This window comes from Haemorhous mexicanus, chromosome 2 (genome assembly GCF_027477595.1).
Source record: "Haemorhous mexicanus isolate bHaeMex1 chromosome 2, bHaeMex1.pri, whole genome shotgun sequence".
Lineage (NCBI taxonomy): Eukaryota > Metazoa > Chordata > Aves > Passeriformes > Fringillidae > Haemorhous > Haemorhous mexicanus.
In genome coordinates this window covers 95,175,945-95,191,121 of record NC_082342.1, presented here as the reverse complement: position 1 = coordinate 95,191,121, position 15,177 = coordinate 95,175,945, and the positions used below count along the sequence as shown (strand labels likewise).

General features: G+C 35.9%; 1 protein-coding gene across 2 annotated transcripts in view; it reads right to left on the bottom strand.

Moving 5' to 3' along the window:
- The window catches only part of GCC2 (GRIP and coiled-coil domain containing 2), a 30,833-nt gene that overhangs the window by 14,174 nt on the left and 1,482 nt on the right, over positions 1-15,177 (bottom strand). For both annotated transcript variants that reach the window (XM_059839594.1, XM_059839593.1), the window contains exons 2-15: positions 13,497-13,559; positions 12,792-12,876; positions 11,662-11,729; positions 10,422-10,526; positions 7,173-9,635; positions 6,420-6,489; positions 5,634-5,734; positions 5,455-5,553; positions 3,762-3,881; positions 2,181-2,345; positions 1,699-1,803; positions 962-1,124; positions 335-435; positions 131-208 (exon numbers count right to left, since the gene is read on the bottom strand). In XM_059839594.1, the coding sequence (XP_059695577.1) occupies positions 131-208; positions 335-435; positions 962-1,124; positions 1,699-1,803; positions 2,181-2,345; positions 3,762-3,881; positions 5,455-5,553; positions 5,634-5,734; positions 6,420-6,489; positions 7,173-9,635; positions 10,422-10,526; positions 11,662-11,729; positions 12,792-12,876; positions 13,497-13,559 (3,786 nt within the window). The remainder of the gene's footprint in view (positions 1-130; positions 209-334; positions 436-961; positions 1,125-1,698; positions 1,804-2,180; positions 2,346-3,761; positions 3,882-5,454; positions 5,554-5,633; positions 5,735-6,419; positions 6,490-7,172; positions 9,636-10,421; positions 10,527-11,661; positions 11,730-12,791; positions 12,877-13,496; positions 13,560-15,177) is intronic.

Sequence of the window (15,177 nt, the reverse complement as noted above, 5' to 3'; positions counted from 1 at the left end):
AGAACCTGTAACCTAAAAGTAAAAATAGCACCTCTTTACTCTTCAGCCTATATTCCATGTGCCCAGTACAAATCACACTCTCACTACTTAAATGAGAAAACTCGTACTAACAAAAAGTGAAGTTTCTTGCCTTATAGGCTTCCACTTGCTGTTGACTGGCTTCCAGTTCCCCTTTCAATGATGCCTGCAACATTAGGTGGTCATTTTCCTGCAAGATAAAATTACCTAGAGATTAAAAAAAACCAAACCTCAGTAACCTAAAAATTCAGCTACCAGCTGTTTTTGAAAATCTAGTTTAAAAACAGAATACACAGTCATTAGCATATGGACTTACAGCTTGTTTTGAATCAGCCAGTTCTTTCTTGGTTTTCACCAGGAGTTGTTTTATCTTGGCATTTCTTTCCTCATCCTGTTGCATAGTTGACTGAAGTGACTCTAATACAGAGAAAAACCATTATATGCAAAGGAAATTTCCCCTCTTATATTTCCTAAAAAATGCTGGAAAATATTTTTAAAAATTCCAACAGATTCCTTAAGAGCTGCTAACAAGTAGCTTACAGTAACTTTAGTAAACTTTTCCTAAGTTATCACAAAGATCTTAAGTGAAATGTTTTTACACTTGAGCATAGGAAGAGATGGAATTTTCACATGGTAATCAGTAAAGTTTTATGAGTGTGAAACCCTTGTCAGTCACCAATATTTAGAACTTATGAATGACTTTATCAGGTAATAAACACAGTATGACAGGGAGGTAAATTGGCTTTTAAGTGCTGAACACTGGATTAAGTGATTGATAACCTAGTAAATGTTCCTCTAAGACAAAATTGCTTTCCTAACGCAACTGTTTAGTATTCCCTGCAAAGCTTACCCTCATTTGCTGACTTGGGAAGTTGTTTCTGAATTGTATCTTTTAACACTGCTAACTATACCATAGTGACTCTTCTGTTTATAGTTTACTCACTTATTTCTTCCTGTAGGGCCTCTTGTTTCTGTTTCTGAATCCCTGTTTCTTGCTCAAGATCTTCTATTCTGCTGTCTTTATCAGTAATCTTCTGATTAAGTTCTTTTACTAGCCTTTCATAATCAGCTATTTCCATATCCATCAATGTACTCTTTTGAGCATCCTGCAAGGTACACAAAATGAAGTTAGAGCTTACAATTTGCCTTGCCTGCTAAGACTTATGTAATTCTGTAAAAAACTATACTGCCCATCAGACAAAGATTTTGTCTCTATCCATATCCACAAATATCACCCATCCATTGGATTTCTATATCCTCAGTAAATAATCTGTTTTCAAACAAGAATCAAAAGCTTTGAAAAACCTGTTGCTAGTTTTATCAGTAGGTATTTTGTATGTGTTAGCTCTTGTCATCTTCAGTCCTTACAAGTAAGGCAATTTCTTAACAGTGCACTCACTATACACGTACTCCAGACATCTGAATTCTATTCCTATTTCTACTCATGAAAGGCCACATAACCCAAGCTAAACAAACAAACAAAAAAATAAAACCAAAACCAATTCCAAAAGTACATTTCAGCTCTTCAAGCACACAACCAGGGGCAAAAGACCTCACATTCTCCCTTTTGCAAACCTCCAGCTTTAAAATCCTCAGAACAGAAAGGGAGGCATTCAACACTGGCAGATGGGCCAAAATCTTTGGTAGTCCATTAAGCACTAACATGGATAGCAACTCTACCTTTCTGGCCAGCTCTAGTTCTTGCATAGTTTTCTGTAGATGTTTCTTTTCCTTCTGAAGTTGCATCTGAAGCTCCTCCACTTCTCGGAGAGCACCACTATGTTCCTGAAATTTAAGTAGTTGTCAATTATGCAGTCCAATTTCAAAATAGATACCAACATCTTTCTATACTTAGACACACATACACACACACTTGTGTTGTACAAAGATAGTTGATTCCTTTCTTAGGAAATCACTGTGAACCAGAGAAAAACTAACAATACTATGAAATGATTTTCATATTCTGTATAACTAGACCTAACCTGAACTGACAGCCTTGCAAAGTTCTTTCAAAGAACAGACCAAGTTTTCAAAAAAGTCAAGTAACACGGAGGGAAAGTGCAGAACCCGGTCTATGCAATCACAGTTTACAAAGGTCTAACAGAAATCACGTCCATTGAAAGTAATGCTTCAGCCCATTTACCATCTCTATGAAGTACTACCTTTGTTTTCTGCTCTCTTAGAAGTTTTTCAGCCTCTAGTTCTTTGTCAGCCTTTGCTTTGGCTCTTTGTATCTCCAGTATCTGAGTTTCCAGCAGCTTACAATTATTTTGCACTGTTTCAACACGAGTCAGGAGGTCTTCATTAGCAGAGTGTAACTGATCATGCTGAAATTAGCACAGTAGAATGGTAAAAACAGAAGGTGAATTTATGTGCAATGTTAACAGATAAATATTTTTCTCTATTTAAAAAAAATACTCAACCCTGATTTCTCTCCAAATCCCTTACAAACAACACTCCTACAGATGAGTCTTGTCCAGCTTAATTCTTTTAAACCACATTAATAAACAGGTAAAATTAAAGCGATTAGCATATTTTGGTTATTTTTTTCAGTTAATTTGCCCAGCTTTCTATGAAATGGCAAGAATCAAAAGAAATCTGAAAAAAACACTCAAAAACTTATGCTTTCTGCATTATTACCTTCTCCTTGCAACAATACAGTATTTCAAAAACACACTTCAAATACAGCTGCTGTATTTATAAACAAATGAACATACTATTAACTCCTAAAAAAGGCTAAACTGCAAACTTTGACTGAACCACCAAGTCTTCCACCAGCACACAGTAAGAAATCTACTGCATCAGGCATACTTTTGCAATGACTTTAACCGATTTAATTTTGACTTTTTCAATGATGTATCCTAGTCTTTATTTTGCCTATTAAGAATGAAGTATAAGTGAAAGATGTCAACTACCTAAACAGTGTTTTATTTACAAATTCTTTATAACAAACTTGAAAAATGCAAAGCCTGCATAATCAGCAGAATATATACTATTATTTCTTATTTCTTTCTGTTTACTAGGAAGAAATTTACTACTGCTTTTTACTACTGGCTTGTGTTTACGAGGAAACAGTGGCCTAGGTGGATCTCCAGTGTATGGGGCCTGGGAGTTTAAATCCTAAATACCAAACCCATTGCAGTGAGCTTTGCAAAAATGTGTCTCACAGCCCCTTAATTACCATTTTAGACTCTTCTGAATGCCACTCTAGTACTCTACAATGCATCTTAAAGTCTAATCCTTGTGAAAAATGCAGAATCCATAACTCATTTAGTATATTTAAACACTCTGTTCATTAAAGAAAAAAATTAAAAAACCCCAAAGCCAAATTTTGTTGAAGAAATAGAAGAAAAAAATGTCTCATTTAAAGGTTACTGCACTTTATAAGAAGTGTAGGTGTGCAGTCAGAGAAACAGTGCAAGTTTGATACTTGCAGCAGAGCTGTAGGTCCAAAATCAAGCCAGAGATGATCTACTGTTTTCTGTGAGTTGACCTGGGATAAATTAAACTCTTTCTATTGACAAAGTCAGACATTCTAGATATATTTATCTTTGTCATGGCCCAGGTAAGGTATCAGATGTTGAAAAGGAACAAACAAACCACTCTGAATTTTAAGTTACTATTTAAAACACACTTAGTTTATGAAACTATAGTAACAATCACATGATTAGGACTTGCACCCAAGAGGCAGAATTAATTTTTATGGTACTTATCAATAAATCAAACCCACATCCAGTACTGACCTGCTCAGATGACACCTGTAGCTGTCTTGTGAGGTCCTCTATCTGACGTTCAAGATTATTTGCTCTGCCTTTTTCAGAATCCAGCTGCTCTCCTTGCTTGTCATATTCCATCAAAAGATTCTTAACACATACAAACACAAAGGCATAGTTTTTTACAAGATGTATTGCATAAGCACATTCTATACCTCTGAGGTGTGTTTACCTAGTTATTTCATTATGAGCTGTCTTACTGCAACATCAGAAATATCAAAATGAAATTTAAGGTATCATTCCATTACAGGCTCTGTGAGAAACCCCTTTCAGTTCTTGACATTCTAGAATAACTTAGGTTGGAAGACAGCTCAGCAGGTGTCACCCTCCTCCTTCAAGTAGGGTCAGCAGTGAGATGAGACCAGGTTGCTCTGAGCTTTGTCCAATCATGTCTTTCCAAGGATCTGCCTCCAAGAATGGAGATGGCTACTCCACTAAGCAACCTATTCCAAAGCTTGACCATCCTCACAGCATAAAAATGTTAATTCATGTATCCAGTTGGAATCTTTCCCTTCAATTGAGGACTACTCTCTTATCCTGCACCACCATTAATAACCTGACTCTCTTCCCTTCATAATGCCTTTGTAGGTACTAGAAGACTCCTATCACGTTCCTTCAAAGTTTTCTGCAGGCTGAGCAGCTTCTCATACGTATTCCAGTCCCTTGACCAACCTGTCATCCCTCCACTGAAATCACTTCAAGTTATCAATGTCTTTCTTGTATTTGGGGGGAGAAGAAGGAACAAGAGTTGATGTAATACTCTCAATGATGTCACAGAATCATTTAGATGGGAGATGACTTTTAAGATCATTGAATCCAACTATAAAACCAGCACTGAAAAATCCACCACTAACATATGTACTTAAGTGCCATGTTTACCTCATATACTTGCATATAAAGTGTTTGCTGTGTTTACTTATTGTACTTTAAATATCACCAGGGATGGTGATTCCATTGTTTCTCTGTTCTAATGCTCAAGCACCCTTCTTATAAAGAAATTGTTCCTAATACGCAATCTAAACTTCCCCTGGTAGAACTTAAGGGCATTTCCCTCTGTCCTATCATTTTGCTTGTGAGAAAAGACTGATCCCCACCTGACTACACCCTCCTTTCCGGTGGTTGGAGAGAATGATAAGCCTCCCCCTGAACCTGCTGTTCTCCAGACTACCTAACCTCAGTTCCCTCAGCTTCCCCCCATAAGTCTTACAGGGAACAGACTTCTCTTGGGGAAGCACTGCTGACTCGTCACCTGCTTCTGCTTCATGTGCCCAGAGATGTGCTCCAAGAAGACCTGCTCCCAGGAAACTAAAATATTGTCTTTATCATTTAAGGATTTTCAAACTGATCTTCAACTTGATGAACTTTTCAGAATTTACAGGGATTTATGTTTTTGCCTAGCAACACATTGATTGGTATGTATAATGCTAGATTCAAAAGAGCATTCCAGTAGAAAGGAAGTGTTTCATTTTCTTCTGACAAGAGCTGCACAGTTCCCTTATGAGAACCTTACAGTTCTTGATTCTGGTATTCAAGTGCACTGACAAAATTTCTTTTGCCAAACATAATTGTGCAAGAAAATAGCAAAGTATATTCAGGCTAGGCTTCAAACCCAGAGCATTTTCTTACAGTTTACTGTCTTTTGTGAATGCAGAACTATTCTTACCTTATAGCTTTCAGCTCCTTGAATTACATCTTTCATTGAAGCAGACAACTGATCCTTTTCTGATCGAACCAAATCCAACTCTTCCTTCAGAGTCTGCACCTTATTAAAAAGAAGTGTATGCCATTAAAACAAGTCCCCCCATGCAAAATCTTCTTCATATTAGGAATTAGTCAGGGTACCTCTTTTCGGCTGGCATCTAATTCTTTCTTGGCTTTCACAGCAACGACTTTAATTTTATTTAGCTTCTCTCCTTTCTCGGCAGATTCTTTTTCAAGCATCCCTAAAAGAAATACATAAGAAAGTTAAAAATTACACCCTTCCATTTCTTCCCAAGAAATGAAATTAAATGAAATTAAATTACAACACAAACATCAGCATGATTTTAAAACCAAACAAAATATAAAGCATGGGGAGATGTTCAAGTGTTTCATCCAGTCAAGCATTTAATTTGAAGCCAAAACATCCAGACATACAAAGAACTTAGGGGCAATCTTTCCCTGAACAATCTTTCCCTGTTTCAGAAGCTCCCATCACAGTTAAGAGGGATATTCCAGTCTACTTCTACATAAGTTTAACAACTCAGAAGCACTTTCCTGCTCTTGTGTTGGAATAACTGTAATAAAACAACAGTAGTTTTGGCAGTGTTGCTTCCTTTTCCTCCTGGTAGCCTCAGGGATTCTTACTGATAAATTTCCCACATTAAAAAATAAAGATTAAATCCACTACACTGTTTATAGACAGATGTACAGAGGAAGAAAAAGCCTTAAAAAGTATCAAATCATATCCAACTTAAAATTGCTAACATTTTAAATTCTCAATGGAAGGAATACTGTAGGAAGATGCATTAATATCCACTTGCCCATCTTCCTCGACTTTGGAAATTCAGGGCAATCATGCAAAGAAAGAAAAGGTAACAATCTAAAGAAGCTAGATCATATATATAAAAGAAAAAGTGAGAAAGATACCAATTTTTTCTTGAAGCTCTGCTACTGAAGACTGTTCATCAGTTTTCTCAGTCATTGTTCCCATTAAATTCTGTATTATAAACAAAGATATAAGAAGTATTACAAACATTTCTTTGTGGTACCTGTTTTGTCCCTAACAAGCCACCAGAAGTTTCAGCTACAGCTAAAACTATTTATGTTCTTACAACCAGGAAAGCCTTTATGAGCAACTTTGTATCAGCCTGATGAAAGTACAGTTGTGCTGAAAGCAGAACATTCCAATTTTTTAAGAGCTGCTTTCCAACCTGTCCAAGGATAAAAAAGGGGAGACACCCTCATTCTGCAGCTGTCAGCTTTACAAAACCAGCAATTCCCAAGACCTGAAGCTAATGCAGATAAAGAAGTTTTGTTTGAGATGGAACCACAGAAAGTTAGAGGTGAAAGATTATGAAGTTAGGTAGTCCATCTAGTCAATTGATTCCTTTAAGAGATATTGATAGAAATAAAGGTTCAAGTACAAGCAACTTTTGTCAAAAAAGCATTATGATTTGTTTTGTTTTTTTGTTTTTTTGTTTTTTTTTCCTGGGGGGAAGAAGGGAATTCTGAGGTGCTAGATAACTCAGAAATATGTGCTTTCTAGAAGGGAGACTCACTTTCAGGCCAAGGGAAAAAAAAGGAAAAAAAATAGAAAAGAGAGAATTGAAAGTATTTTTTGAACCTTAATTCTGAAGACTTTAGAGGTTTAGTCTTTATACTTCAATAACAAAATATAACCTTTAGAGAACTCAGTTCGTCTTTCACATTTCTAAGCTCAGTTTCCTTTTGTTCCAGAACGAAATTTAGGTCGTCTTGTTTTTCAGATCCTTTCTGCTGTTCTTGTATTTGACTTTCATAAAGAGCAAGTTTTTTACTCATCTCTTCAGTATTAGCTAAAAGATCTTGATTTTCAGTCCTTGTTTTTTCACTGGCATTTCTCAACTCCTGGATATCACGTTGAAGCGCTTCTTTTTCAGACAACACTCCTTCCAGTTCTTCTCTCAAAAGTGTTTTTTCTTTTTCAAAATCCTGAATCAGAGATCTATGTTCTCTATGTTGAGCTGCATTTTCTTCCTCTAATCTCTCAACTTCTCGCTGCAAACTAATTACTTCCTCCTCCTTTTGAAGAGCAAGGCACTGCTCTTGTTCAATTTTTGACAAGCATTCATTTGCAATTTTGAACAAGTTAAGAGAATCATATTCTTCATTAGAGTCTGAAATGCTGAACCCCACTTGCTCAAGTAAGTGGTACAGCTGAGTTCTTACAAGAGATGTGTGCACTTGTTCATTTTCAAGTAATGTTGATATATGGTCTTTTTCTGCAGTCATCATTTGTAGTTTCTTTTCTAAGTTTTCAGACTGCTCTTTGAATACTGAACAACTATCTTTTTCAGACGTAGTCTTTCCCAGCTCTTCACTTAATTCACCTTTTTCCTGAATGAGTTTCTTATTTTCCTCATGGAGAGTGCGCACTTCAGATGAAAGCTGTTCTTTATCACGCAATAGAGATTCAATCTGTTTTTCTAATTGTTCTAGCATTTGAGCATTTTCACCCTTAGAAATTAAAGCTTCGTTCAGTCTCTCTGTTAATTCCTCTACCTTTTGCTTCAGGTCATTATTGTACTGGTTAGCACAATCTACTTCTTGCTGAAGTTCCTGAATTTTAACTTGCTTTTGCTTGCATGTTTCCTGAAGAGTTTCTCTCTCTTCACCCAAGCATTTTACATCATTTAAAATATCCCTGTTTTGATCAGAAAGAGCAACGATCTTCTCTTCCAGTTTTCTTACAGTAATCTCTTTTTGATCAATGAAGCTTGCCATTGCACTCTTGTCCTCCTGGAGACTAATGATTTTACATTTAAGTTCTTCTGTCTCTTCTGACAATTTTTTTACTTCTTCCTGGAGGCAATTTACATTTTCAAGAAGAACATCCCTTTCATTGAAAGCAGCCCGGAGTTTCTGTTGCAGTTGACTGACATCAGAAGCTTGCTGTTGTTTCATTGATTCAAACTCCTGGCTGATCTTTCCAGCAGATTCGCCTAGCTCAGCCTGTAGAGTTTCCATTGTTTCTCTCAGGGTGTTGTAATTGGACACTGCTTCTTCTTTCTCCTGAGTTACCTTTTCAAGTTGTTCTCTAATTTCCTGCATTTCAAAAACTAACGCCATCTGTTCTTTTTCAGAACCAGATAATAAAGTTTCATTTAGTTCAGAAATTTCTCTCTGGTGCTGATCTTTCAGAGTCTGAATCTCTAATTTGTGCTCTTTTGCAGCAGTTTCATAGTGCTGTCCTGCTGCTTGAAGCTCTAATTTTAGTTTTTCAATTACACAGCAGTAATCTTCTTTAGTAAGCTGCAATTCATTTATCTTAAAATCCAAGTCTTCCCGCTCATGAAAGTACTCATCCTTCATACGATGGATCTCCTCTTCCAGTTTTATCTTGACATTGCTCATATAAGTTAACTCATCTTTTAATATACAATGCTGGGACTGGAGTTCTTCTAAATTATGCTCCAGGTACCTAACTTTTTCCTCCATTTTTGCTTTTACACAAGGTTCTTCTTGTGTATCTGCAACATCTATCTTGTTTTCTAAATTTTTATGTAATACTTCTCTCAGTTGCTCCAAGTCATGTTCACGCTGGTCAGTCTGAGCATGTCCTTCATCCTTGGCATTTTTCTCTGCCAAATTATGCTGCAACTGATTTATTTGATTTTGCTTTTCTTCATTTTCTTTAGATGATATTTCAATCTGATGCATTAGTTCTGACACCTCTTCCTGATGAGCAGTTTTTAATTTTTTAAGTTCTTCATTCAGATTTTTTATTTCATTGTGGTAACACTGAGAGTTGCTTTTAATAGTTTCTTGCAGATTTGTCACTTCTTTGTTTTTGTCTTCATTCACAGCTTCCAACTGCTTGGTCAGACCCAAAATTTGCTCCTCATAAGTAGATTTAATTCTTTGGACATCATCTTGTAATCTTTTAACTTCTTTTTGACTATCTTTGTAACATTCAACCTGTTCCACCAGCTCCATTTGTTTCTTCACTTGTTCATCTAATTCCGTCTTCAGCTTTTTTAAATCCTCATTGTGCTTGCATTGTGCATTTGCTAATTCACTCTTCAGAGCTTTTATTTCTTCCACAGAATCAATTCTTGATTGTACCAATTGCTTCTGCAATTCTTCTGTTTTAGCCACTGCAGCCTAAACAAACAAGCAAATTATTAAATACTGGTAATTTAGCACACAAAATTTCAAAGTGAACTGTTTACAATAATGAATTAGAAAATGTAGTAGTCCACAGTTTTAAAAACTGTTATAGCTTTTAAATATCTAACTGTATCAGGAAAACTCAATTCAGAAGACACTCCACAGAGCACGAGCAAAATGAGAAAGGAAAACTAAATCCTAGATTATGTTTACCAGCATAATTTCACAAAATGGTCATGACACACTTCATCTTTAGCAACTATTCTGATAATGTATTAAAGATCAGATTACTTTTAGAGCATCAAATCCAGGTATCTGGAATGTAACAATGTCCATCAATTGCAAGCAATTCAGTCTTCACTTTATCATTAATTGAGATTGATATAATATAGGTGCCTTGGCTGATAGGCTCCTTCTTATGAATATCTAAAGGTAAACCTCACATGAATACCAAAAGGTTTACCTTGTAAAGGTAAACTCGTGCTCCCATGGAAAGACAGAGCTGATTGATTGAAGCCTATGTAGGCTTTTAATGCAAGACTGAATGCAGCTGTGAATCTAGACAGTGTATATAAGAATTTTTTATTTATTACTATAAACTAAGAGGTACAGAGAAAATATGCTTTAATATATAAACCCTTTATATATTTTTAGGTTTTTTAAGAGATAGAACACAGGTAACTGAAGAAAAAGATTAAAATTAGATACACAACAAGGAAACCTAGAAAATAAATAAAATTCTGAAATATTTCAGTAATGTTCCATGGCTCATTTCAGTACCTCTGCTTCTTGCTTTATTTGACCATTTTCTTTTTTCAGAGCTATGCACTGCTGCTGACTTTCAGCTTTTTCCAGAAGCACCACATCCAGCCTTTCTGTGAGAGCCTAATATTAAATGAGAAAGATCACTGAAAGAAGGGTTTCTTAACAATGGAAACAGTGATTTCTGCAAAATGTAGAAACTCACATATCGATTATGACACTTTTTGTCAAATAAACACATCAGTCAGCAATTTAAAAATTGCTTTCAGCCCATATAAAACTGATATGAAATAAGGAGACTAAAACAATTTTTGGTTCTTTTAAAAATTGTACTTGTGATCAGCTAACTTTTTATTACCAGGTGATAGTGGTGAAGTTCCCTTTCTGTAGAAAAGAAATCTCCATCCAAATTATTGAAAACAATTCTTTAATTGAGAAATTCCTCCTCACTACCAATTTTCACTTTCATATGCTATGACCCTTATCTTGAGAAAAACAGATCCTTAAAGTATTTCTTGTGACATGCAACTTGAATTATGTGTTTCTAATCTCATCAAATAATTGTCTCAGAACTTTTCTAAATGGCTAAAGTCTTTATGCAATGGTCACTCCAAAATAAACAAAAGCCGGTCTAACCAGCCAAACAAGGAAAAGTCTTGATGGGGACATTCAGAGTCACAGAATAGTTTGGCTGAGTGGGGACCTTTAAAGGCCATCTAGTCTAACACCCCTGCAGTGAGCATCTTCAACTCCATCAGGTGGCTCAGAACCCCATTCAACCTGATCTTGAATATGTTCAGGGGTGGGGAATCTACCATCTCTCTGAGCAACCTTTTCCAATGCTTCACTGCCCTCTGTGTAAAAAAAAAAAAAATCTTCCTTATATCTGATCTAAATCAACCTTCTTTTCCTTTAAAACTCCATTATCCCTTGTTCTATTGCAACAGGCTCTGCTGAAAAGTTTGTCCACATCTTATAAGCTCCCTTCAAGTACTGAAGTGCTGTGCTAAGCTCTGCCTGGAAAGTGTAGTACTCTGTGTATTCCTCACAGAACCAAGAGTGTTTGCTGGCAAGTGGAGTAGGGATGTGAGGGGAGAAGGAAAAATAAAGGTTTTAGGAAGGGTCTTGGACTCCTTCAGATTGATTCCATTCAATTTGAATAACGGTTTTCAAGCTATTAACTTTTTACCAAATTATTTCTGTGGATTTATTTCACTAACTTTACATAATACAATAGAAACCAATTATGTATTCCTACCTGAATAATATCATCAGCTCCTGCAGTAGCTGCTTTAGATCTGAGTTCTTCAATTTCTTTCTCCAGTTCTTAAAATGTAAAGAAATGTTACAGTATGAATTGATGCTGCATCACAGTAGCAAATTTTAGTAAATCCCGTGCCTGACAATACTTCTATTCAAATAAAAGAAGTCTTTTACTTCACCAATTTTTGTTTATTACTGAGTGATAGACAGGACTAACAGGAAGAGAACAAATATTCAGTAATACTTCTCCAGTCCTGACACCGAGTATGGTTTCCTGAGGAAGCAAAACTTCCTGGCTTGGATAGAGGGACAACAGATAGAAATTCTTCTGAAGATCATCCATCTTACCTTCTAGTACATGGTCAATTTAAATCTACTGTTTCTCTAAAAATAGGCAGCAAGCAGAAGAACAAGATCTTATGAATAACCACAGTGAGGAAAAGCCTGGTACAGCCCATTTCTGTATCCTTATTGTTTCAGAGGGCAGCTACCAGCAGTCAGCATAACTGTCATTCCAAACAAGGGGAAGTGACACCGGTCCAAGTAGTGGGCCACTGGAGGAAAAGAGACTGCAGAGTGGACAAGGACAGCACATGAGAGCACAGATTTACAGGTACTTTTAGGTGTTTAGCAGAAAATTTTGTTTGGTCTATTTTACAATTTCTTGTTAAAAGCAATAAATGATCAAATATAAAGTAGAAATCTATCTTGGAGAAGTCATTGTACTCTACAACAAACTATACTCTACTAATTATGCACAAACACACCAGACACTCCTCCTCCCATTTGCTTCCTGAAAAGCAACCTGCACCAATATGGGGAAGAGACAATGACAAATCCCACTTCAACTTTTCCACCAGCTACACTGTTCCATCATGCCATCCTGTCAAACCAAAATGAACTTCATACCTGACAAAAGCAATGTTTCTTTTCTTCTCTTTCTTAATCAAATTACTTTGGTCCTTATCCTTCCACCATAAATAGCAAATAGCAAAATTGAAGAAAAATAAAATCTAGTATTTTTGCCTAGAATTTAAATCTACCTATCAAAAACACACAGTGATATTTGAAAAGGTCAGGTAGTGCCAAGCGTTAAGGTAGAAATTGCACTTTCCAGTAAGATACCTGCACATCTTGACTTCACTTTCTGTATAAGCATCATTTGCTTTTTTGCAAACTTGATGAGGTCTTCTTTGGGCAATGTGTCCAGCTGTAAATAAAGTATGTATCAGAGAAACCAGTTTCCTCTAACCCAGAGGGAAATAGAAACAAGGCATTTTAGCATCAGACTTCCAAAAAGTTGAATTTTAGGACAAGAAACTCTTACCATACATTTGCAAGAAGTGTAACATTTCAAAGAAGAATAACAGTCCAAGTTACTGATGTTGTGTTATCCAATTCTGTTATTTCAATTACAGTAACAGAAACTACTCCTCATTCTGTACTTTTCTGAAACATTTCTGAAGCACACAGTTGGGCAGCATTGGTTAGGAAAACTCAGGAAGGATTAAAATTCAGTAATACAATTTGAACAATATTTTGAAAATTTACTTTCACTATATGCAAAGATGTCTGTGTCCATTATGAAAAAGACTGCTGCCAAAACTGGATGCTATTAATAATTTATCAAATATAACAGGATGTGAACATATCAAAAAGAGATTTTTTTTCCTCATGGTTTCCAGAACACTTATTCTTAGTGTTTATAAGTTAATTTTTCCTGTCTAGAAGAAATGCTAAAAATATCTGTCTTCCTATTAGTCATAGCTTGCATGCTAACCCTTGCAACTACTGCTGTCCAAATAAATTAGGTTTGTGAGGACTGATTACCTTTGATTTGCCTGATCCTGGTGTGCCAGAAGATGCCACCATCTCCTGCCCAGCATCTTGAACCTACAACAAAATAAAGTACAATCTGCAGTAACAGACGTTTTGGTGTAAGACTACCAAAAGAACTAACTGAAAGTCTCCAAACAGAGGAACTGAATATAGCGAAAGCAAAAGAAAAAAGCAAAACAAAATTTTTAAAACAACATGGATTTATAGGATGAGTCAGAAACATAGTGGAAAAAGATCTACTCTGATTATTAGAACAGCAGAATGGAAAGCTCCCAGTGTCCAAACCAGAATGATTTTAAGATTCCATTACTGAATGGACATCTAGAGCTGATACAGTATTGCAAATTAATTTTATTTACAAGCAGTTTCAAAAGCTTGACTCACAATCTGGTTCTTAAAAGAGCCATAAAAAAAAAATGCAAGAACAACAACAAAAAAACAAACCAAACAAACAAACCACCCAAAAACCCAGCAAACAACAACAAAAGAGCCACCCCAAAAAACTTGTAGAGGAGTTGCAGTTAAATCAAAGCTTGGGAACTTCTGAACCACATAAGCTCCTAATCTTTTTTTGTTTCCTTCTTAAACACACTGGTTTATCACTACAATTGTTAGCCTATCAAATATATTCCAAACGATTCGGCAAAGTCAGGGCTCATTTGGACAAATTATAACCCTTCTCTTCCTTTTTTTTACAACATGCTCATGCCCACTAGGATTGCTGGCCTGACAAACATATCTGAAAAGGCTCTGCAAATTCTGGGCTCTCTATCCCTAAAATACATGCAATATGCCTTCTACTATAAACTTCCACAGATCTAATCTGGGAGGGAGACTGTTGCTTTTCAGTGGTTTAGATGGGATATGCTTATGTATAATCAGGAACACAAAGAAATAGATGCAGCCACAATGCTGCAAAGGAAATGGGAACAGATCCTTCCAATATACTAGGAATAGCATTTCCAAGCCTTCACCTTTACCCTACTTTTTTCTTCATACTATCTATCATGTGTGCATGAGTATAAAAGTGAAGAGGTGTATATATAAATATTTGTATTTTTATATATTTAGATCTTTGTGTGTATGTATACACACCTACCCTCACTTTTATTCTGCTACTGTCTTCATTCTGCCAAAAAAATCAAAACCCTTATAGTAGAAACTAAGGAAGAACCAAACTAGATCTGACCACTATGAGTGAGAATGGACAATCACTAATAATTTAGACAGAAGAGGTGATACAGATAGCAAAAAGCACCACATTTAGAAATATGAGTTCAAGTACAGACCAAGGACAAAGGCAGTTATAGTCATCTATAACACATATGCTAAATATTCGGGGTTTTTTTAAGATGGCGAAAGGAAACATTAGAAAAAAATGTGCTGTGCAGCATTTGAGAAAGAAAAGCTATAAAGTTTCAGATTTTCTTAGCATGTAACATTTACACTCATAATATTTTAGCACTTGGACAGCATAATCAATTATAACAAACTGCATGTACTGTTCAGAAAATGACAGCTCACCACTCTCCATACTACAGCAAGGTCAGACGAATTTTCTTCTCACAATACTTTTACTCCTTTAAGCTAATACATACAGAAGCAGAATCACATACTGTGTAAAACAATGCATTCAGTTTTGCTGTTCTGGTAACAGAAACCAGAGGCAGTT